Source organism: Globicephala melas, chromosome 11 (genome assembly GCF_963455315.2).
Source record: "Globicephala melas chromosome 11, mGloMel1.2, whole genome shotgun sequence".
NCBI lineage: Eukaryota > Metazoa > Chordata > Mammalia > Artiodactyla > Delphinidae > Globicephala > Globicephala melas.
The window spans coordinates 83,303,708-83,328,608 of NC_083324.2; the positions used below are offsets into that span (position 1 = coordinate 83,303,708).

The 24,901-nt window shown below is 39.0% G+C and overlaps 1 protein-coding gene across 3 annotated transcripts in view; it reads right to left on the reverse strand.

Annotated features, from left to right (window-relative positions):
* Positions 1–24,901, reverse strand: part of MRS2 (magnesium transporter MRS2) — a 39,619-nt gene that overhangs the window by 12,157 nt on the left and 2,561 nt on the right. For all 3 annotated transcript variants that reach the window (XM_030881287.2, XM_070046774.1, XM_060307973.1), the window contains exons 3-10: positions 22,820–22,856; positions 21,468–21,580; positions 19,622–19,795; positions 17,592–17,722; positions 16,462–16,578; positions 8,197–8,349; positions 7,822–7,939; positions 343–456 (exon numbers count right to left, since the gene is read on the reverse strand). In XM_030881287.2, the coding sequence (XP_030737147.1) occupies positions 343–456; positions 7,822–7,939; positions 8,197–8,349; positions 16,462–16,578; positions 17,592–17,722; positions 19,622–19,795; positions 21,468–21,580; positions 22,820–22,856 (957 nt within the window). The remainder of the gene's footprint in view (positions 1–342; positions 457–7,821; positions 7,940–8,196; positions 8,350–16,461; positions 16,579–17,591; positions 17,723–19,621; positions 19,796–21,467; positions 21,581–22,819; positions 22,857–24,901) is intronic.

The window sequence follows — 24,901 nt, forward strand, 5'->3', positions numbered from 1 at the left end:
AATGTTCTCTACATTTCAATTTTGGTTATGACAAAAGCTGCACCACAAAGTTACTAACATCTGTCTAAATGTACAATGCTTGTCAGTGTCCCACACAGAACAAATTTCTAACTTATTTACCATGCCAGGCCCTGTGCGCATAAGTGCGTTACACACACTATCTAATTCTCCCTTTAATTACATGAAGCAGGCGGCAGATGCGGAAACTGAGCGAGGCTTAGAGAAATTAAGTAACCTGCTCAGGGTCACAAAGCCCGTGACAGCTGAAGCCCAGGCCACAGGACTTCAGAGCCCAGGACTGTAGCCCCTCTGCGGTACTGCTATGAACCAGACCCTTCGTACCAGAGGAGGCAAAGGAGCTTCCAGCTGTCGTCCAAGGAATGACAGCAAACGCCTCCAGATGAGGCCACTTCCCATGAACATAATTCCTGTGATCAGCCAAAACACTCTATGGTCCTAAAAGAGAACACACAGTTAATTTCAGTCACAAAGGGTTAGTTTCCTTAGTGATAAAATTTCCTGAACTTATCATTGCCCCAGAGTTTAAAAGAAACCTTCTGTTATTTGTACTGCTCTTTCCTATAGGAACTGAGAACAAATAGTACCCAGAGACCAAGCGTCAGAAAATAAATCAGAAGGAAAACATGATTTAAGAGTATTTTACGATCATCAATGAACCCACATTAACTGCTTTTACTTTGTGTTTCCTTCGTCTGTTTACATTCACACAAATTTCAATAGTTATAATAGTTAGGATCACATAGGACATACAACTTAATTTAAATTTTTTTGCTTATAGCCGCATTTGCCAAACTGTGAGCTGAGGTGTCCTGGCATTACAGCACCACAGAATACTTTAAATTCTCAAGGAAATCACAGTGCCATCTGTGGAATACCATGAGAACTGCTACTCGTAAATTGTTTTGACCTACCTTCTTCATAAAAGAAACTGTAAGGTAACACGACAGAAACTCTAACATAATGAAAGAAACTTTTGGTCTAGGGATGCTGCAAAAAAATTACTAAGACACTAAAAGCATCATGAACCAAGAAAGTTTGGGAACCTCTGACTTACAGTGAACATTTTCCCTCACTGTCATTTTTTTTTTTTTCTTTTTTTTGTGGCCACGCTGCACGGCTTGCAGGATCTTAGTTCCCTGACCAGGGATCAAACCCAGGCCCCCAGAGTCCCAACCACTGGACCGCCAGGGAATTCCCCTGTCAGTTTCAGAATTGTATTCTCTTTTGCAGTGTGATGCTTTTGAGTGCATGTATGAATGTATAGAATCACAGAATTTACACTAATCTCCCACAAGGAAGGAGTCTCAGCTACAGAAATGCCATTTGTTATTATCAACAATGGCTTGGTCTCCAGTGATTGGGAGCTCAATTTCCTCCAAAATGATCAGTAACCACCGATGGAAATTCAAGCCACATATGAAAAAGAAATCTGCCTCCTTTTTAACATGAAATTAGATGTTAGACATAATTTATCAAGAAGACAAGTGCTAATGTGAGTTAACTGTTTGTATGAACACATTTCCAGTTATCCTAAACGAAGGCGCTAATTTATTAAGTAAAAATTATGTTTAAATGAGATTTAGCATACCCAGATTACTGTTGTTTTTTGTTATAGACTGGTTCTGTAATGCCCTATAAACCAAAAGTCTGGGAATGCTAAAATGTGATCAACTTGAGAGGTAAGCAAGTGCAAAATTCTATGTGTCATTAAAATACACACACAGCACAGTGTGAGACCTCTAGGAGATTAAGGGAAGGGACAAGTATCTAAGAGTTGGATTTTTAATGCCCCCTCTGCTCTGGGTGTGCCCTGCAGTATTGTATGTTTAAGTACCTACCTTTCAAGCTCTTCATCTCTGCCACTGTTCAGTCTATCTACTCCTTAAAAATAAGATGCCTAGAACACCTTGATGTGCCAAAGGCTAAAAAAAGCACTAAAACTGATGGGGACACGTCAAAAGTACTCAGAAGTCAGCATGAAAGGAACAATTTGAACACCACGATAAATAATGACAGTAGTGACAGATTATATAACTCATTGACTAAAGTAAGACCCCATGAGTCCATACTGATACAAATGAATAAATAACTGGGAGAGAAGGAAGGCTCTACTTTACAAAGAATAAAAGTAGGAGGAGTGATGGAATTAGAAATCACCATGTGATCATCATCATTGCAGTACTTGATTCAGACATGAATCCACTTTGGATCAATTAGTGGATGCTAAAACTAGAGGGTGCAAATTATTAGAGAACTGCAAATCAAAACCACAATGAGGTACCACCTCACACAGGTCAGAATGGCCATCATGAAAAAGTCTACAAATAACAAGCGTTAGAAAGGGTGTGGAGAAAAAGAGAACCCTCCCCTACACTGTTGGTGAGAGATGTAAGTTGGTGCAGCCACTATGAGAAACGGTACAGAGGTTCCTCAGAAAACTAAAAATAGAATTACCATATGATCCAGCAATCCCACTCCTGGGCATATATCTAGACAAAACTATAATTGAAAAAGATACAAGCACCCCTATGTTCATAGCAGCACTATTCACAACAGCCAAGACATGAAACAAACTAAATGTCCATCGAGAGAGGAATGGATAAAGAAGATGTGGTATGTGTATACAATAGAATATTACTCAGCCATCAGAAAGAATGAAATAATGCCATTTGCCCCAACATGGATGAAACTAGAGATTATCATACTAAGTGAGTCAGAGAGAGAAAGACAAATACCATATGATATCACTTACATGTGGAATCTAAAATATGGCACAAATGAACCTATCTAAAAAACAGAAACAGACTCACAGACATAGAGGACAGACTTGTGGCTGCCAAGGGGAGGGGGTTGGGGGAGGGATGGAGTGGGAGGTTGGGGTGAGCAGATGTCAGCTATTATATAGAGAATGGATAAACAACAAGGTCCTACTATATAACACAGAGAACTATACTCAATATCTTATGATAAACCATAATGGAAAAGAATATTAAAAAATGTACATATATGTATAACTGAATCACTTTGCTGTACAGCAGAAACTAACACAACATTGTAAATCAACTATACTTGAATTAAAAAACAAAACAAAACTAGAGGGTACAAATTTGATGAATAGCAGAGTTTTTACAAGATACCTAATTCCACAGAGAAAAAGAGTAACTTCACAGGACAGAAAGTGGGCAGATACCACCTTAACCAAATGATCATAGTATCACCAGTAAAGAGACAAACTGACATCAAGGGTCTCCTGATGGGATTCAATGTGAGGAACACACTGACACAATGTGTAACCAGAATCTAATAATGAAGAAAGAGTATCAAGGGCCAAACAACTGATCTACATTCTTTGTGAACGTTAAGGCCCTGAAAGACAAAGATCGAAAAACTGGCCTAAAGAAGCCTAAGGAGACATGACAACTATATAACAACACACGATCCAAGATTTTCTATGAGGCAAAGGGCTCTACTGAGCTGAGTGGTGACACCTGACCAGGTTCCACAGATTAGAAAATAGTGTTGTTTCAATGTTAATTTTCTGGAGCTGTGGTTATGTAAGAGAATACATGTTTTTAGGAAATATATACTGAAATATCTAGATGTAAAGAAGCATCATTTTTTGTTTACTCTCAAATGATTTAGAAAAAAACTATATATTGATAGAATGATAGAGTAAATATGATAAAATGTTGCTGTTTGAAGAATCTGGGTAAAGGCTGTATGGTAATATTTGACTATTCTTGAGACAGTCTGGTATTATTTTAAAAAAGAAAAATGTTTTTCCTATCTTGGATTCACCATTGTAAATATTAACTCCAACTATACAAGAACAGGGAAACCTCTGATATTCATAGATTTAATGAACATCTCTCAACTCTTCTCCAGGAAACCTGGAGATGTCATTTGCGACTCTGGTGAGACACTGATCTGAATCTTGCTCTGGGAGGCAAGCCTAGCTCACTACTTTCTACTCAGATCTCATTACAACCAGAATTATTGCATATGCTGAAACTATCAGAAAGGAATTTCTAAAAACTCTTTATTTTTTTTAAGTGGGCATTTAGAGAAAAATATTACAGTAAGCATAAGATAGAGTTAGCTTGTAAAGTGAGTATATGTACATAAAAATAGTTCTTAACAAAAATAATTTGGGAGAATAACAGGAAAGAGTTCTGCAGTCACAAATTGGGGAATTTGCAAAGGTCTTTGGAAGTACCTTCTGAGAATGTCCAGGGTTGGTCTATGTCGCACAAGATATTTTGGCGACTACTGGACTTTCTACTATATTTGGGCTCAAAAGTCTCCAAGAGATTCCTATCACACTTAGAACAAGCCCAAACTCTTAGCATGCGCCACAAAATCAACATGCCCTCCCCCTCTGTCCTTCTGACATTCTCCCTGCCTTTCTCCACTTGACGCACCTCCCCTACCACTCTGGCCTTCTTGCGGTTCCTTCAACAAGCTCAATGCATCCCTGCCTCAGTCTCCCATGCATGGTTCCCTCTGCTTAGATCACCTTCCTCCCAGGCCTTCCCACTTTTTCTTTTCATTCAGGTCTCTGCTCTAGGGTCACCTCCTCAGAAAGATCTTCCTCGACCACCCTATCTCTAGGATGCCCCTCGTCTCACCTCCTGCTAACAGTCTTTCCTTTTACCTGGCTTTATTTTTCTTTATGGCACTTATCACCTAATATACCATGGATCTGTTTATTCTCTTCTACCTCACTGTAATGGAATCTCCACAAGGGCAGGGACTCAATGCTATATCCCCACAGCTAAAAGCAGTGTTTAGTGTGCAACAGGCACCAAAACCCGTATCTGTAAGATGAATGAATGAAGTGTGCTGCATTTATTTTTCTTTCACATCTCATAAGGAGCATTAAAATGACTACTGCTGACTTTGCTTCAGGGAGCCATAATCTTTTGCAGACTTTAAACAGCAACTGCAAACTTGAGGAACACGGCAAATGGGAAGTGTGGGATTATTTGGGCACATATAACCAGGGGAGTAATTTTGCTCGGCTGGGTTGGGGGTGCAGTCAGGGAAGAGTCTCCTTGGAAGTAACACATAAGTTGAGACCTGAGAGAGAAACAGATGTTAACTAGGCAAAAACAGGTGGATGCCGAGGAGAGACGTGTGGAGGCCCCGTGAGTAAGAATAGTGATGAATCAACCGACGGTGATGGCAAGGTGTCTGGAGACAAGATGGAGATGTGGGTGCAGCAGACCAGGAAAAGCCCTACAAGCCAAGGAATCTGGATTTTTATCTTAATGACAATCAAAACGCCCTGAATAATTTTACACAGAAGAGTGACCATCAGATTTGCTTCTTTTAAAGACCACTTTATAAAAGTGAATAGTGGTCCTGATGAGATGACGTGGGCTGGACTTCAGCAACAGCCGGAGACAGAGAATAGATCTGTTAACTAGGACACAGAACCCAGCGCCAGAGTGTGCCTGCCAAACGCGCATGCAGATTCATTTCTAGAAATCTCACAGTAAGACATCTTCTGAAAGTACAAGCCTACAATGTTATGAAAAACCTTGCGAGGGACTTCCCTGGTGGTCCAGTGGTTAAAAGAAACTGCCTTCCAATGCAGGGGATGCAGGTTCCATCCCTGGGCAGGGAACTAAGATCCCACCTGCCGCAGGGCAACTAAGCCTGCACGCCGCAACTACTGAGGCCTTGCACTCTGAAGCCTGCGTGCCTTAACTACTGAGCCTGCGCCACAACTAGAGAGAAGCCCACGTGCTGCAACTAGAGAGCCCGCATGCCACAACTAGAGAGAAGCCCACATGCTGCAACTAGAGAAGCCTGCATGCCACGATGAAAGATCCTGCATGCCACAATGAAGATCCCACGTGCCGCAACTAAGACCTGACACAGCCTAATAAATAAATAATTAAAAAAAAAAAACTCTGCGAGTTCAGTGTTATATTAAAATGGAGCAAAGTGGAAAGTGCAAGTCTTGGGGACTAAATCCTAGTTCTGTTATTTCCTAGCTCTGTGCCCTTGGTCAAGTTACTAACATTTTCTGAGCCTCAGTTTTCCTACCTATAAAGCAGGGAAAATACATTCATTTTCAGAGTTTTGATAACTGAGTCAAATAAAGCATGCAACTGCCTGGAACACTGCCTGACACACAAGAATTAAAAAAAAAAAAAAGAATCCCTCATTAACACTGCCTCACAATGTACTACTGTTTTGTCAAACCTTTCCCATGTGTAATTACATGTTTTGGGAATCATAAGGTAACCTAGGCTATCTACGTCATAACAGAGTCTAACAATACGACATGAATTTTAAATGAGTTAGAGTATATATTTTATTTCACTAGGGGAGTATACATGTTAAAACTTTCTTTTTTAAAATCCATTAAAGGGACTTTCCTGGTGGCACAGTGGTTAAGAATCCACCTGCCTACAAGCGGCTCATGCAGCTAGATATCAAAAAAACAAACCCAATCCAAAAATGGGCAGAAGACCTAAACAGACGTTTCCCCAAAGAAGATATACAGACTGCCAACAAACACATGAAAGGATGCTCAACATCACTAATTAGAGAAATGCAAATCAAAACTACAATGAGGTATCACCTCACATCAGTCAGAATGGCCATCATCAAAAAATCTACAAACAATAAATGCTGGAGAGGGTGTGGAGAAAAGGGAACCCTCTGGCACTATTGGTGGGAATGTAAATTGATACAGCCACTATGGAGAACAGTATGGAGGTTCCTTAAAAAACTAAAAATAGAACTACCATATGAACCAGCAATCCCACTACTGGGCATATACCCTGAGAAAACCATAATTCAAAAAGAGTCAAGTACCACAATGTTCACTGCAGCTCTATTTACAATAGTCAGGACATGGAAGCAACCTAAGTGTCCATCAACAGATGAATGGATAAAGAAGATGTGACACATATATACAATGGAATATTACTCAGCCATAAAAAGAAACGAAACTGAGTTATCTGTAGTGAGGTGGATGGACCTAGAGTCTGTCATACAGAGTGAAGGAAGTCAGAAAGAGAAAAACAAATACCGTACGCTAACATATATATATGGAATTTAAAAAAAAAAAGGTTCTGAAGAACCTAGGGGCAGGACGGGAATAAAGATGCAGATTTAGAGAATGGCCTTGAGGACACAGGGAGGGGAAAGGGTAAGCTGGGACGAACTGAGAGAGTGGCATGGACATATATACACTACCAAATGTAAAACAGATAGCTAGTGGGAAGCATCCGCATAGCACAGGGAGATCAGCTCTGTACTTTGTGACCAACTAGAGGGGTGGGATAGGGAGGGTGGGAAGGAGATGCAAGAGGGGGGAGATATGGGGATATATGTATACATATAGCTGATTCACTTTGTTATAAAGCAATTATACTCCAATAAAGATGTTAAAAAAGAATCCACCTGCCAATGCAGGGGACACGGGTTTGAGCCCCGGTCTGGGAAGATCCCACATGCCACAGAGCACCTAGGCCCATGTGCCACAACTACTGAGCCTGTGCTCTAGAGCCTGCGAGCAACAACTACTGAAGCCCGTGCACCTAGAGCCCGTGTTCCGCAACAAGAGAAGCCACCGCAGTGAGAAACCCACACACCACAACGAAGAGTAGCCTCCGCTCACTGCAACTAGAGAAAGCCCGTGCACGCATAACAATGAAGACTCAACACAGCCAAAAATAAATAAATAAATAAATAAAGTTCTCTTTTAAAAAAATCCATTAAAAAAATTATCTTCAAAACATTAAAAACAACCTCTAGATTACTGAAATAATACATTCTCACCTCCTCAAGGGAAGATTCCAAATTCATTCCAAAAGCAACTCCCATTAGTCCAAAGAGCGAAAGAGAGAAGGTTCCCATGGTCAACTGTAGGTTCAACCTCATCATCACATTACGGTGGCTGGGGAGGAGAACAACTGCTTAGTTCAGAAGATCTTACCAACTACACGCAGCAAATTCACTAAATAATCTATTAAAGACCACATGGATTAAACATACACCTTAAAAAAAAGACACTTCCATGTAGTAATTACAAACGATAATGATGGTATAATTCTTTCCAAAATGGAAAAACAAAGCTATCCTTAAAAGCTTTATTACCGTGTATTATTTTATAAAGAAAAGACTTACTGATTGTTTTATACGAGGCCTTCTTACCTGTCCAAGTTGATGAATATGATACTCTGTGAATCATCAATCAGTGCCCTAAGTTCCCGAGCTGCATTGGAAAGATCCTCAGCTAATCGGTAGTAGTTTTCCAACAGCAACTCCATCTCTTCGGCATGGTCAATCCCAGCACTGCTCTTTTCACTTTAATTAAGAGTTAACATAATTAACATGTCCCCAATACATGCATTATACATTAAGTAGCACAGAACTTCCTGAATTAGTATAAAATATTCAGCTACCAGTGAAAAAACTACCCTTTGCCTTTACTATTATTGTGATTGAGGCCAGTCTGGAGTGGCTTTGCCAACTGACCCTAAACATGACACAGGTAGTTGAGGACACGGGTTCCATCCCTACACAGGCCTCACTGTATTCCATGGCCCTGATCCCAGGGAGGCTCTGCAATGCTACCAGTTACAGGAAAATGCAGACATGTGAATGCTGATGAATTAGTGCAAATCCCAAATCACTATCAGGTAAAACAAAACCAAAAATTAAAAATGAACATAAAGAGCATTTCCTTTCCAAGGTAAATATATAACATCATTTTCATATATGAAGTAAACTGTTTTTGAAAAATGTCAATACAGTCAGAGGCTCAAGATGGCGGAGGAGTAGGACAGGGAGCTCACCTTCTCCCACAAATACATCTACATGCGGAACGACTCTCACAGAACACCTACTGAACGCTGGCAGAAGACCTCAGACTTCCAAAAGGGCAAGAAAATCTCCACATAACTGGGTAGGACAAAAGAAAAAAAAAAGAGAGAGAAAGCAACCGGGAAGGGACCTGCTCCCAGGAGGGAGCTGTGAAAGAGGAAAGGTGCCAGAACACTGGGAAGTCTCCTCCCTGGCGGGCAGATCAGCTGGGACTGGCGGGGGGTGGGGTGGAGGGGGCGCGGAGCTTCAGAGCCTCGTAGGAGAGCACAACAAGCAGTTTGTGGAGGGCAAAGCGGAGAGAGCTCCACACAGTCAGCTGGTGCCGCTGCCTGGAACGCCCCAGCCCGAGACGGTCCTCCACTGGGGCGGGTGGGGGCCGGGGGCTGAGGCTCAGGCTTCGGAGGTCAGAACAGGGGAGAAGACTGGGGGTGGCTGCCTGAGGGGGCTAGGGTGTGGTGTGCCACCACTGGGGGAAGAAGCCTGGGCCCCCAGAGAGGTAGGGCACCACTGCTGGGGTGGGGGGGGGGGCATGAGGAGAGGGGTGGGGGGGCATAAGGAGAGGGGTGGGACCTCCACAGGAGCTTATTTCTCAGGCAGCAGGGCACCGCTTACATGAGCTCTGGGGGCGGGCACGAGCCACCACTGCCATCTCAGCCTCCAGAAGTGGGAGCAGCCTGCCAACGCCGAGGGTCCCGTGACCAGGCACCAACCGCTGCCCCGACCTCCTGGGAGTGTGCGCGGGGCACGCACCTGCTCACCCTCTGACAAGGGGATAATGGCCAGCACACGCTGAGGAAAGAGATGGCAAACATCCAAACCAAAGACAGCCCTCAAGCCAAAAAAATATTAAACCCACAAAAGCTAAGCAGGAATGCTCCCGCACGTAGATAGCCCTCCAAGCCTACAGTAGATAATTGTTTCTCCTAAACTCAGAGTAAGAGAAATACAAGCAAAATGAAGAAGCAGAGGAACCACTCCCAGTTAAGAGAATTGCCCTGAAGGAACAAACAATGAAACAGACCTCTTCAGTCTAAAAGACACGAGTTCAAAGAGGAGGTAATGAAAATACTGAAGGAATTAAGAAAGGCTATCAACAGAGATGCAGATTACTGTAAAAAGGAACTAGAAACTATGAGGATGAGCCAAGAAAAATTAGAAAATTCATTTGCTGAAACGAAAACTAAGCCAAAGGCAATGAATAGCAGAATGAATAATGCAGAAACATAAGTGATCTGGAAGACAGAATAATGGAAATTACCCAATCAAAACAGTAGACAGAAAACCAAATGAAAGCAATATAAGAGACCTCTGGGATAATATAAAGTGTGCCAATCTATGTATAACAGGGATTCCAGAAGGAGAAAAGGGGATTGAAAATGTATTCGAAGAAATTATGGCTGAAAACTTCCCACATCTAAAGAAGGAAACAGATATCCAGATACAAGAGGCACAGAGGGTCCCAAACAAGATGAACCCAAACAAACTTACACCAAGACATACTATAATAAAAAATGGCAAAAGTTTTAAAGATAAAGAGAGGATTCCAAAGGCAGCAAGAGAAAAACAAAGAGTTAATTACAAGGGAATCCCCTTAAGGCTATCATCTGATTTCTGGACAGAAACACTGCAAGCCAGAAGGGAGTGGCAAAATGTATTCAAAGTTTTGAGAGAGAAAAATCTGCAAAGTAAAATACTCTATCCGGCAGGATTATCATTTAGAATAGGAGGGGAAATACAGAAGTTCTCAGACAAGCAAAAACTAAAAGAATACAGCAATACCAAACCTATCCTAAAAGAAATATTGAAAGGTCTTCTCTAAATACAAAAGAAGATATAGGAAAGGGGAAATCACAGTTGAAAAGTAAATCACTTAAGTGAGCCAGTATACAGATCAAAAAGAAAAAACAAAAACCTAATGTGAAAGGATGATAAACACAAGAAACAGCAAAAGGATAAATATGAAGCTGTAAAAAAGGACATCAAAATCATAAAATGTGGAGAAGGAGAGTAAGAAAGTGTAGATTCTTGTTTTTTAGAATGTGTTTGAGCTTATATGACTATCAGTCTAAAGCAAGCAGATATAGGAAGGGGTTAACATACTTGAAAAACAGGGCAACCACAATTCAAACACATACACTAGATCCACAAAAACCAAAAAGAAGAGAACACAAGCATAAAATAAAAGGAAATCATCAAACCATAAAAAGGAACAACAACAAAAATCCATAGAATCAACTGGAAAACAAGGTTTAAAATGGCCATGGATACATATGTATCAATGATTACCTTAAATGTCAGTGGACTGAATGCTCAAATCAAGACAAGAGTGGCAGACTGGATAAAAAAACAAGAGCCTACAATATGCTGCCTACAAGAGACTCACCTTAGGGCAAAGGACACACAGAGATTGAAAGTGAGGGGATGGAAAAAGATATTTCACGCAAATGGAAATGACAAGAAAGCAGGAGTTGCAAAACTCATATCAGACTATAAAATAGACTTTAAAACAAAGGCCATAAAGGAAAAGAACATTATATAATGGTAAAAGGATCCATACAGGAAGAGGTTTTACAGTCATCAACATATATGCACCTAACATAGGAGCACCAAATCCATAAAACACTAACAGACATAAAGGAAGAAATTGACTGGAATACAGTAATAGTAGGAGATTTTAACACCCCACTCACATCAATGGACAGATCTTCTAGATAATCAATAAGGCAAGAGAGATCCTAAATGATGGAATAGGACAGTTAGACTTAATTGATATTTTCAAGACATTACATCAAAAAAAACAAAAAACAGAATATACATCTTTTCAAGTGCACGTGGAACACTCTCTAGGACTGACCATATACTAGGGCACAAAACTAATAACCTCAACAAATTTAAGAGTATAGAAATCATTTCAAGCATCTTCTCTGACCACAACAGCATGAAACTAGAAATCAACCACAGGAAAAGAAATGATTATAGGAAAACTAAACCATATGCTACTAAAAACCAATAGGTCAATAAGGAAATCAAAAAGGAAATTAAAAATTACCTTGAGACATACAACAATGAAAACACAACCACACAAAATCTATGGGATACAGCAAAAGCACTTCTTAGAGGGAAGTTCATAGCGATACAGGCCTTCCTCAAAAAACAAGAAAACATCTCAACAACCTAACATACCACCTAACATACCAACCTAACATACCACCTAAAAGAATTAGAAAAAGAAGAAAAACTAAAACCTAAAGTCAGCAGAAGGAAGGAAATAATAAAGATCAGGGAGGAAATAAATTGAGATTAAAAATAGAAAGAAACATCAATAAAACCAAAAGCTGGTTCTTTGAAGGGGTAAACAAAATTGATAAACCTCTGGCCAGGCTCACCAAGAAGAAAAAAGAGAGAACCCAAATAAGCAAATTAAGAAATGAAAAAGGAGAAATCTCAACCGATACCACAGAAATAGAAAAACCCATAAGAGAATACTATGAACAATTATATGCCAACAAACTTGACAACTTAGAAGAAAGAGACAACTTTCTAGAAACATATAGCCCACCAAAACTGAATCAAGAAGAAGTAGATAATTTGAACAGACCGATTCACTAGAAGTGAAATACAATCTGTGAAAAAACAAAACAAAACTCCCTACAAACAAAAGTCTAGGACCAGATGGCTTCACAGGTGAATTCTACCAAACATACAAAGAAGAACGTATACGCATCCTTCTCAAACTCTTACAAACGACTGGAGGAGGGAACACTCCCAAAGACATTCTGTGAAGCCACCATCACCCTGATACCAAAGCCAAAGATACCACCAAAAAAGAAAATCACAGGCCAGTATCTTTGATGAATATAGATGCAAAAATTCTCAACAAAATATTAGCAAACTGAATCCAACAACATATAAAAAAGATCATACTCCACAACCAAGCAGGATTCATCCCAAGTTCACAAGGATGGTTCAACATATGCACATCAATCAGTGTAAGACACCACATAAAAGTAAAAAACCACATGATCATCAAAAGATGCAGAAAAAGGGCTTCCCTGGTGGCGCAGTGGTTGAGAATCTGCCTGCCAATGCAGGGGGCACGGATTCGAACCCTGGTCTGGGAAGATCCCACATGCCGCGGAGCAACTGGCCCCGTGAGCCACAACTGCTGAGCCTGCGCGTCTGGAGCCTGTGCTCCGCAACAAGAGAGGCCGGGATAGTGAGAGGCCCGTGCACCGCGATGAAGAGTGGCCCCGACTTGCCGCAAATAGAGAAAGCCCTCTCACAGAAACGAAGACCCAACGCAGTCATAAATAAATAAATAAAATTTTAAAAATGCAGAAAAAGCCTGACAAAATTCAAAATCCATTCATGATAAAAACATAGTAAAAGCCATTTATGATAAACCCAAAGACAGTATACTCAATGGTGAAAAGTTGAAAGCCTTTCCACTAAAATCTGGAACAAGACAAGGATGCCCACCCTCACCACTTCTATTCAACATAGTATTGGAATTCCTAGCCACAGCAGTCAGACAAGAAATAAAAGGTATTCAAATTGGAAGGGAAGAGGTAAAATTGTCACTATATGCAGATGACATGATACCATATACATAGAAAACCCTAAGGACTCCACACAAAAACTACTAGATCTAATAAGTGAGTTCAGCAAAGTAGCAGGATATAAGATTAACATTTAGAAATTGGTTGCATTTCTTTACACTAACAATGAAATATCAGAAAGGGAATATAAAAAACAATACCTTTTAAAATCACACCAACAAACAAAAAAACCCTAGGAATAAACCTGAGCAAGGAGGTGAAAGACTTACATGTTGAGAACTATAAAACATTAATAAAGGAAATTAAAGAGGATTCAAAGAAATGGAAAGATATCCCATGCTCCTGGATTAGAAGAATGTTGTTAAAATGGCAATACTACCCAAAGCAATCTACAAATTTAATGAGATCCCTATCAAACTACCCATGACATTTTTCACAGAATTACAACAAATAATCCAAAATTTATATGGAACCATAAAAGACCCAGAATTGCCAAAGCAATCCTGAGGAAACAAAAACAAAGCAGGAGGCATAACTCTTCCAGACTTCAGACAATACTACAAAGCTACAGTAAGCAAAACAATGGATCAATGGAACAGAATTGAGAGCCCAGAAATAAACCCACACACCTACGGTCAGTTCATCGTCTACAAAGGAGGCAAGAATATAAACAGGAAAAAGTCTCTTCAGTAAGTAGTGCTGGGAAAGTTGGACAGCTGCATGTTAAGTCAATGAAGTTAGAACAAACCCTCACACTATGCAGAAAAATAAACTCAAAATGGCTTTAAGACTTAAACATAAGACACGACACCATAAAACTCCTAGAACAGAGCATAGGCAAAACATTGTTTGACATAAATTGTACCAGTGTTTCCTTAGGTCAGTCTCCCAAGGCAATAGAAATAAAACCAAGAATAAACAAATGGGACCTAATCAAACTTACAAGCTTTTGCACAGCAAAGGAAACCATTAAAAAAATGAAAAGACAACCTATGGATTGGGAGAAAGTATTTCCAAATGATGAGACTGACAAAGACTTAATTCCCCAAATAAACAAACTGCTCATAAAACTCAGAAACAAAAACACAACCCAATCGAAAAATGGGCAGAAGATCTTAACAGACATTTCTCCAAAGAAGACATACAGATGGCCAGTAGGCACATGAAAAGATGCTCAAAATCACTAATTATTAGAGAAATGCAAATCAAAACTACAATGAGGTACCACCTCACATCAGTCAGAATGGCCATCATTAAAAACTTTACAAATGGGCTTCCCTGGTGGCGCAGTGGTTGAGAGTCCGCCTGCCGATGCAGGGGACACGGGTTCGTGCCCCGGTCCGGGAGGATCCCATGTGCCGCAGAGCGGCTAGGACCGTGAGCCATGGCCGCTGAGCCTGCGCGTCCAGAGCCTGTGCTCCGCAACGGGAGAGGCCACAACGGTGAGAGGCCCGCGTACCGCAAAACAAACAAGCAAACAAAAAAACTTTACAAATAACAAATGCTGGAGAGGGTGTGGAGAAAAGAGAACCCTCCTACACTACTGGTGGGAATGTAAATTGGTGCAGCCACTATGGAAAACAGTATGGAGGTTCCTCAGAAAATTAAAAATAGAACTACCATACGATCCAGCAATCCCAGTCCTGGGCATATACACCTGGACAAAACTATAATTCAAAAAGATACATGCACCTCTATGTTCACAGCAGCACTATTCACAATAGCCAAGACATGGAAACAACCTAAATGTCCATCAACAGATGAATGGATAATAGATGTGGGGGGTGTGTGTGTGTGTATATATATATATATATACACACACACACACGCACAGGCACACACACAATGGAGTACTACTCAGCCATAAAAAGAATGAAATAATGCCATTTGCAGCAACATGGATGCAACTAGAGATTATACTAAGTGAAGTCAGAAAGAGAAAGACAAATACCATATGGTATCACTTATATGTGGAATCTAAAATATGGCACAAATGAACCTATCTACGAAACAGTTGCCAAGGCGGAAGGGGGTGGGAGAGGGAAGGACTGGGAATTTGGGGTTAGCAGATGCAAACTATTACATACAGAATGATAACAACAAGGTCCTACTGTATAGCACAGGGAACTATATCCATCCTGGGATAAACCACAATGGAAAAAAATATATGTGTATAATTGAGTCACTTTGCTGTACAGCAGAAATTAGCACACATTGTAAATTATCCTCCCTACCAAGAAGGATCAGTGGGAATGAAGCACTCTGTAAAAGACACTTATAAAGCATATTAGAGATAAATTGGTCTAAGAAGCAAAGAAAGCAAGAGTTACAAGAGTGATCAAGTTTCTGCTACTATATCTAGCTGCTATAATATCAAGCGTTATAGAGCCCTTTTTATCTTAATCGTTCATTAGAATATAGATAACTAATTTCTCAAAATGTTGAAAAATCTGTACACACTACAGAAACTATGCACATTACAAAGGTGTCTGTATTAATCTCTGATACTGATCTGCGAAGTACAAAAATGAAATATTTGGGGTATTTAAAAGTCAACATTTAAACTTGGGTGTGCACAAGAAGTGTAAATGATTCCTAAATTCATAAGAGGTAAAAGGTTTACAAGATGAGAGCGTTTTTATATTAACCAGACTTACAGAATCTGTGCCAGTGTCTCTACTCGCCTCCCTGCACCCCACACCCTTTCCCTCCTCTCTCCCGCTGAACTCTCCAGGGTAAGTTATCTGGGTAGATGTGTATGTTACTTTGGTGACCAGTCCTTTGAAAATAAAGGTAATGGTGCATGTACAGTCAAAGCCCAGCATATTGTTGTGTACACAGTGTGCACTTAGTAAGTCCTCATTAAATTCAATCAGATGCAGTATGGTACAGGAAACAGTGAAACAAATGGGGAGGAAAAGTGCCTACATCCTCTATCCCAGCAAAACGTTGTGTCCTCCCTAAAAAGTCATCCTGAAAAAGACCATCAACTGATCCTAAGAGAGAAACGAACAAAGCATGACTGTCTGCTTACAAGACCTGTGGGTCGCTCCACTTTGTCAGACAGAGCTCCTCCAGCAACTCTTCTTCATCCAAGATCTCCAAAATGGACTCTTTGAAGATTTTAATATCTGTTTCTAACTCTGACAGGCTGTAAGAGTAGTTGCATAGAAATGATCAATAACATAAATCTATAAAAATAATTTCCCTACAAGAACAGTGTCTTTTTGGTGTCTTATCAAGTAGATCCACTTATAAATTCACGGTAAACACTGATTTGTAAAAAAAAATTTTTTTTATATTTACTATGCACTCTGAGAATCAATTCCCAATCCCAAAACTACATTAAGTGGTAAAATTAACCAATGATACAATTTTCAGCATATATTATTTATCTCAGAAACATATAATCACTGTGATTTAAGCTTCTGGGCTCAGAAATTTATCTTTACTCTTAATAAGCATGGCAGATGATGAACAGACTGTTTACTTTTAATTCATAAAAACATCCTAATATTTTCAGACAAAGAACTACTGATTCAGGAATTTTAACTGTTAACTCCTGAATGGATTTTTAGGGGGTACAAATCCTGACGGCATGTTCATTCAGTCTGTAATATAAATTAAAATATTATCCTTAAATTCTGGAATGCATTATGCTAAACAAAAAAACCCATGGACCTTGAAGGGAAAGAAAATTGGATTTGAGTCTAGATTTGCTATTTAGTAGCTGTTAAAGTTTAGACAAGTCACTTAGACCTCAGTTTTCTTATCTTCAAAATGAGGACCATGTCAACAGGATTGCTGACAGGATGAGATGACATCACACACATAAAAGAGACTGATACAGCATTTTATGCAAAATAGCTTTTCAATAAACATTAGTTTGTGTGCCCCCTTTAGCTCAACTTCCTACCTAGGCTACTTTCTTAAAGTTATGAAAGACAGTGAAAATCAAATATGGAAATGAAGGTACTGAGAGTAAGTCACAAAGTAAAAAATGTCATTATCATTAGCAAGACTAGTTGGTATTTTTAAAACAGCTAAGAGTTACACTAATTTTGGACCTGAATATACGTTAAACATTTCACTGTTAAGACTACTGAAAGAGAAGTTTAAGACATCTGTGTCTAACTCCCAAGTTGGTAAAGCACCCATATTTACCTTTTGCCATTTTGTAGTAAGATGTGCAGTTTGCTTCTGTCTATGGAAGAATGTTTGGGATCCACTAAAGCTTCCAATGTCTCAAGGATCAATGGTTGCAAAATGCTAAGTTTCCCCTGAAGAGTGTTGATCTAGATAACAACATGACCTTTCATAAGGATTAAAACAATCTTTTTAGAATACTCAGGGTCAGTGAATGCTCTGATTAAATACAGAAATCTGTAATAGCTAGGAAAGCTGGTAACATTTCAGAACATGGTCACTGCTGGAATGCCCATCCCAGATGATTAAAAACTACATCTCCTAGGTTAAAAGATAAGCATGCATAATGTTGTTAGTAAGCTCCCATTTGGTTGCCAGGGAATTAACTCCCATAAGACTCTTCCCCCTACAGACACCAGACACTTATAATGAAAGGAATGGAGGACTGATTAAAAGAAGAGCTGCCGTTCTTTGGTTAAAACATAAACTTGGGCTTCCCTGGTGGCACAGTGGTTGAGAGTCCGCCTGCCGATGCAGGGGACACGGGTTCGTGCCCCGGTCTGGGAAGATCCCACGTGCTGTGGAGCGGCTGGGCCCGTGAGCCATGGCCACTGAGCCTGCGCATCTGGAGCCTGTGCTCCGCAATGGGAGAGGCCACAACGGTGAGAGGCCCGCAAAAAAAAAAAAAAAGAAAAAACAACATAAACTTTACATCTGGTAAACAATACCTATGTTCTTTGTAAATAGGATACAGTTCAAAACTCCTATGAACAAGGCGCTTTTGAAAACCAAAACATACCTTAGACTTTACAAAATAAACTTGAAAAGTCAAAAGTGTATTTATTATTCGGGTTAATATAGGCACAGCAGGAATCAATCAGCAGATATACATTGATACAGCTATACTAGTTCTTAAAATATTAAAATTCTTCCATACCTGTTGGTAAACAGCATTAACAGCAGCTGAATTAAGCAGTAAGATTAATTAATTCCAACATATACTGTCCATCCCAGCATTAGCTGCTGAGAGCTTAGTCAGTCTGTGTAGCTTGCCAGCAACCATTGTTTATACCTTCATTTCTTCCCATTTTTTCCCTGCTTAGTAACTGGCTTCAACGAGTCACCATCTCATTGGCTGGCACTAGCTGGTGCTATTGCCTCATTAACCTGAGTAAGGAACGGACCCATCTCCTACTCCCTCAGTAGAGCAAGGCAGACAAAGAAGGGTGCCAGGTTCCAACAACCCCCACCCACCTCATGTCCCCTTTACTCTCCCCTCTTCTTCTCCCACTCTGGCTAGCATGCTCATGGCACTGACTCTTGCATGTAGCCAGGTCCTGAACAGTACTATCCTGACTAATAGGGGGAAGAAAAGATGATGAAAGATTTGTCGGGGCCAGGAAAGCAGTGACCATCCTTGCTCAGAGCCTGACAGGATCCCCAGACACTCAATGATTATCAACTTAAAGGAGGAATCGTAAGAAGAATTGTACACGGTTTCTATGTCAAACTAGGTCTCAAACACAGGCATCATTTAGCTAGCTCAAACAAAGGATTACACACACAAACAAATCAAAGAATGATATGGAAACTAGCAGAATGATTTGATGAAAGATTTGTGCTATAATATTTATCATGTGCAAGCAGTTACACAACAATTTAGTTAGAGAATAAAATGGAGTACAGCTAAAACCTTTTGATATGTTCATTTATATATTTAGGATAAGTATTTTGAATTAGCATCCCTGAATACACTTATTAAAATTGAACAACGGATAGACAACCTGAAATGAGCTTCACTGAATGTCATAACATGACTGTCAAAGAGACTCTATGTATACCATACCTAGAGACTTTACATCTATTTGTTTGGGTCATAAAGTTTAAGAATTAAGTACTTTCTGCATATAAGACCCTTAGAAATGTTTTTATTTGGGGGGAGGGTGTGGTTAGGGAAAATGCTATTAAAACAATACCAATGTGTCTTCCTCCTCAATAGCACTGTAAAACCAGAAAACATTCAAGAATCTAAATAAAAACAGGCTTACCCGATACTGCAGGAGTGCTTCTATAGCTCTAAATTCAAAAGGTAAAGGGTATGTGACAAGTTGACCCTCTCCAGCCAACTGTGAAGGGAGCTCCCGGAACAGCCACTGCTCTAAATTTAAATTACGATAATCTAGTATCAGAAGACACTCTGGAGTTATCACAGCTTTCAAATACTGGGGAAAACAAAAACAAAACAAAATATATATATATATGTACACACACACGCGCATATGTAAGTTGTAGGGAAAAAATAACCTTCATAAAATAGGATTTAATACTCTATTTTGGACTAAGTCTAAACCAAATCACTGTTCATTTGGTTTTTCAAAAAAAGTCAAGGCTTTTTTTTTTTTTTTAAAGAGAGGAAGCCTAAAATAAATCCAAGTCTTGATACCTCTAACTCAGCCTCAACAGAACTAGAATTAAACAAATTATGTATTTATTAGGACTTCCAGGGTAATCATGAGAAATATAGAGAACAAAGGAAACAAGATAAGGTCTTCTTAAAAGTCAGGTATTCAGCAGACTTTTAGAAAAGATTTAGTTTAATCATGATTAGTTTGGCTGAAATGGGAAAGTTTCCTTTTTAAAATATCACCAAGACACATTAAGCTAATTCAAAATGATAAAGATAAGATGTATCCTTAGCGCTCTAATTTAGAACACTATGAAATTAAAAATTTATTCTAAAAAGAAAGACTGACATCTTTTTGTCAGAAGAGTAACACAGAAGAGTAGCCTGTGGCCACTGTATTAGTGATATAAAAACCAGAAAATTTTCTTTCACATTTTCCCCATTTTACAGCTGACCCTTGAACAACACTGGCTTGAACCATGCGGGTCCACTTACATGCAGATTTTTTTCAGTAGTAAATACCACAGTACTACACTATCTGTGGTTGGTTGAATCTGAGGATGTGCAACAGCAGATATGGAAGAACTGTGGCTATAAATTATATGTGGATTTTTGACCGTGTGGAGGTTCAGCGCCCCTGACCCCCATGTGGCTCAAGGGTCAACTATAATATGAACATTTTTATTCAGAAAAGTTGAAAAATTACACAGTGAATACCTATACACATACCAATTCGATGATACAATTAACATTTTGCTAAATTTGCTTTATCACATACTTCTCTGTCTCTTCATTAAAGAGGTACTGTTTTGAAGGGCGCTAGCTATTGATAATAAAAGCGAAGAATGTGTTTTGGAGAAAAATCACTTGGGAAAAGACTGCTTCCCTTTTTAATTTTTTAAAAAATTAATTCTAGATAAATTGACAAAAACCTGCCATCAAAGACTTTTTGAAGAAAGCAAGTCTCATGTCCACTGCAGGGCCGATACCATTGAGACCTGCGTCCCCTCATCTATTTCCAAACCTTAAACGTTAGCCCACCGAAATAACTTAAAGCTTTCCATAAAAATAAAAATTTAAATTAAGATGATAAACTTTAAACGATAGTCTTAGGCTATTTGGAAAACCAGAATATATTTTTAGTAGCTGAAGTTACACTACAATTACACATAACTGTATACAACTGAAAATGTCTATTATAAATCAAGATTCTTTCTCTTATTTCAGAAACTAGAGACTAAATTCAAACAGTGAGAATGGAGACCAAAGTCAGACCTTTTCCATCATAAATAGAGCAGTGCTATGCCTGCTGAGTATGTGTATATAATCCATGTAAAATGAGTTTTACTCTTAACATGTTATATTATAAAATATTCTATGTTTCACATAGCTATTTTTATTACGAAATTACTTTTAACCTAGTTATTGATCAAGATAGGAACTTTTATAAGACTGCAGTGGAGAAATGTATATGAAATAAAATCCTTTACCTCCATTCTCATGATAATCCTATTGTTTCTGCTTGTGATGCTCATTAAATGCTGAAACCTCAAATCTCTGGCTTGAAGACCTAATTCTTGATATAAGTCAGTTTTCTTCTTTTCTATAAAAGAAACATGTTCAATAAAAAGAGTGGGTAAACCAATAAACCGAAAAGTTTAGATTTTTATATCAGAGTACCCCTCCCACCACCAAGATAATCTTCTATTACTACCAGAAACGAGAGCTAAACTGGGTCTTTTTAATACCCATTTCTACCTCAAAAACATACTCAGGCTAAATCTGGTCAAACTAAATTTTCTTTTCTCCTTTTAACCATACTTCATAAAATTTCTCTGTACTTAGAAAAGCCCCTTGGGACCAATATAAAAACTATAGCTATACATCATTGGAATTTACAGTATCAATTTCTAGCTCTAGATTCATGGATTTTTAAATATGAACTGTATAGAACTACAGTTCTATTTTCTATTTTTTCCTTACTACATTATCAACTTCAGCATTTTAAATCTATGAACAGACAAGTTCAATTTTCTTTGTTCTTGGACTAATACAAAGTGAGAAAATAAAATCAGTTCTCACACTAGATTCTCCTACCCAAGAACTAAATTTATTACCTAAGAGAAAGCAAAACAGATGAAGAAACTCAAGAAATGATGCTGGTAGTAGTAGCATCTATTCTTGTAGTATCAAGCCACACCTGTGACAGAGCTCTAAGTAGAACAACCTTTCGAAGGAGATGCCGAGCCAAAAAACGCCCAAAATACTCCACTAGGATCTTAGCAACAGCAGGAACAGGACCACGGGGTGGGAAGGACATGGGAGACCTGAAACCTGCACCTGAGGTCACAGTAAAGTAATGCTTGGTTTCATTTAAAAAAGTAACCGTCCATAAGAGCCATCACTGGCAGAGTTCCATCTGACTGCCATCCAGTGCCCTGTCCCTTCTGTCTGCTGTCACCCAGTGCTACTGCAATAACAGTGGTATCATGTGATTCTCTGCCTTCAACATGGTACAGGAGGAGAGGGACATGAGGACCGGGGCAGTGAAAGGGAGACTAATGAAGAGAAACAAAAGGGAGAAGAGTGTTTCTCTCTCAGCTGCACACCAGCCTACGCTCTTAACATCCTGTTAGAGTGAAAGTGTCTCCTGACACAACAACAACACAGGTCAGGTGTTGCCAGTTCCAATTAGGACAGATGGGCAAATGCTGAAAAAGATCTCCTTCAACACATCCATATATGCAAAGAATATTCTACTCAAAATATTATAATTTCTTGACTTCCAGTGGGTCCACTCATTCACTGATGAGTGATTTAAAAGAAAATTACAGATACTCACCAAAAGAAGTAACCTTTCCCCCTTTGTCAAATTTTGTCTGGAGAGAGATAATAAAATATTATTTTCTCCCAAATCAGTACACTATTTATGGTATCATATCATATGGTATTATAATCCTCCCAAATACTGAAATACAGATAAAAACTATAACTGCCCTTAAGTTAAATTCAGTTATGAGTTAAGGGTCAAAAAAAAAAATTCCCTTTCCCTTTGATAGGACAAATCTGACCTTGGATTAACTTTCTAACTTGGTTCCCCGGGAGATCTGATAAAGGAGTGTCAGTTGTGTTACCAGGCAACAACGCTTATGGCAAAAGTGTCCAATGACTGGTAGACAGACTGCTCTGGACTGGAAAGACTAAGAACAGACTACAGACACCTGTTGGGAAGCCATGGTTCTGCCTTTTCCGAGTGTAGTGGTTCTTGTAACTGACTATGCTCCTTGTGGGAGCCCTGGATGTGTCTCTGGGATGGTTACAAGATACTGGCACTAGAGGGCCTGGGGATTCTAAGCCAAGGTGGATCTCACACCCACATTTGAGGATATCCTCTCCTCGCACCTGAGCTGTCACACAGGGGGCCACAGGAGCCCCTGCATGGCTGTAAGGACTTCTTTTGAAGAGAAAACACCTAATGCTGCCCTTCTGCACTTCCTATCCTTTATCCTTCTGAACAGACTGGGACCAAGTGTGGCTTATCTTGTGAATCTAATTATCTATGGGAGGCTATGAAGTCTCTCTGGTGGGTGTTGCAGAATCAATAAATGTTTACAAAAAAGACCTCTTCTGATAGTTTAAAAAGAGGACACAATGCAGAAATTGTGCTTATTTCCTATAAAGCAGAGGGAAGGTTTTCCTGTAATACTTGTCCATAGTCAAGTTTGAAGATGTCAAATAATATTTAATGAATCACTAGGTACTGGGCTGTATTAATTACTATTAAATATGCATTTTCAGGAAGACACACTCTAAGATACAGTTGTAGGTCCAAGTCCTGGGTTATTACCATGGAAAATACACATGCTGTGTTTAGTAACACAATAAAGCCTCACAATATATATTTCAGCTTGCTTCTCATGAGCAAAGATAAGATCAACTGGAATATATGAGTATCATAAAACATCAGAGTTCAAGGGAAATTTACATCAAGGGAAGCTTTGTTTTGTGTAATACACACTAGCTTTCCTCCTTAAACTTATTTCACAAATATATACATCTGCTGCAGAAAATTTGAAAATAAAGATAAATAAAACTATTTGGTCACAAATTTTAGAGAAAACCATGCTAATATTTTACTGAATGTCCTTCCAGACTTTTTCCTATTAAATATATTCATGCTACACACACTTCTTTGCAGTCCCCCCTCCACTTTCAACTTAACAATGTATGGTGAATATTTTTGCATCTCAATATTTATATTTTTTCCTTAATGGGATTTTTTTGATTTAAAAAAACCATGAGATCATACAAACTGATTTTTTTAAAAAGTGTTTACCTTGTAATATAACTCACATTATTTCAAATAGCATCAACTGATTTTAAGTGCTCTTGGTAGACAATGATTTCACCTGCAAAGAACCTTCTTTCAATATTTAACACCTGATTTTGTACTGTTAATTAAACTGGCTAACTCTTCCAGAACAGTGAATAAGAGTGATAACCCCCAGAACTACGTGTAAAAGTTATCTTGCTCTGTATAGTTGATAAAGAAAAGTTCTTACGTTAGTAAGCCTAAATAATAAGGATGATATATAATGGCTAATATACACTGAATGCTTACCATGCATGAGGTATTATTTTTAAGAGTTTTACATATGTGAGTTAATTTAAATCTCACAATTCTATAAGGTGGGTACTTTTACCCCCAGTATACAGATGAGAAAACTAGGGCACAGAGATGTTATAACTTGTCCAAGTCCATCCAGTTAGTAAGAGACAGAGTTGAGATCTGAAATTAGAAACTCTGGCTCAGAGCAAGCACTTTATTTTTCTCTCTCTAAATATGTGTGTGTGTGAGACACACCATTTGTGTTATTTTATTCAATTTTTTTTCTGAACAAAAGAGAAAGCTGCAGAGATCATG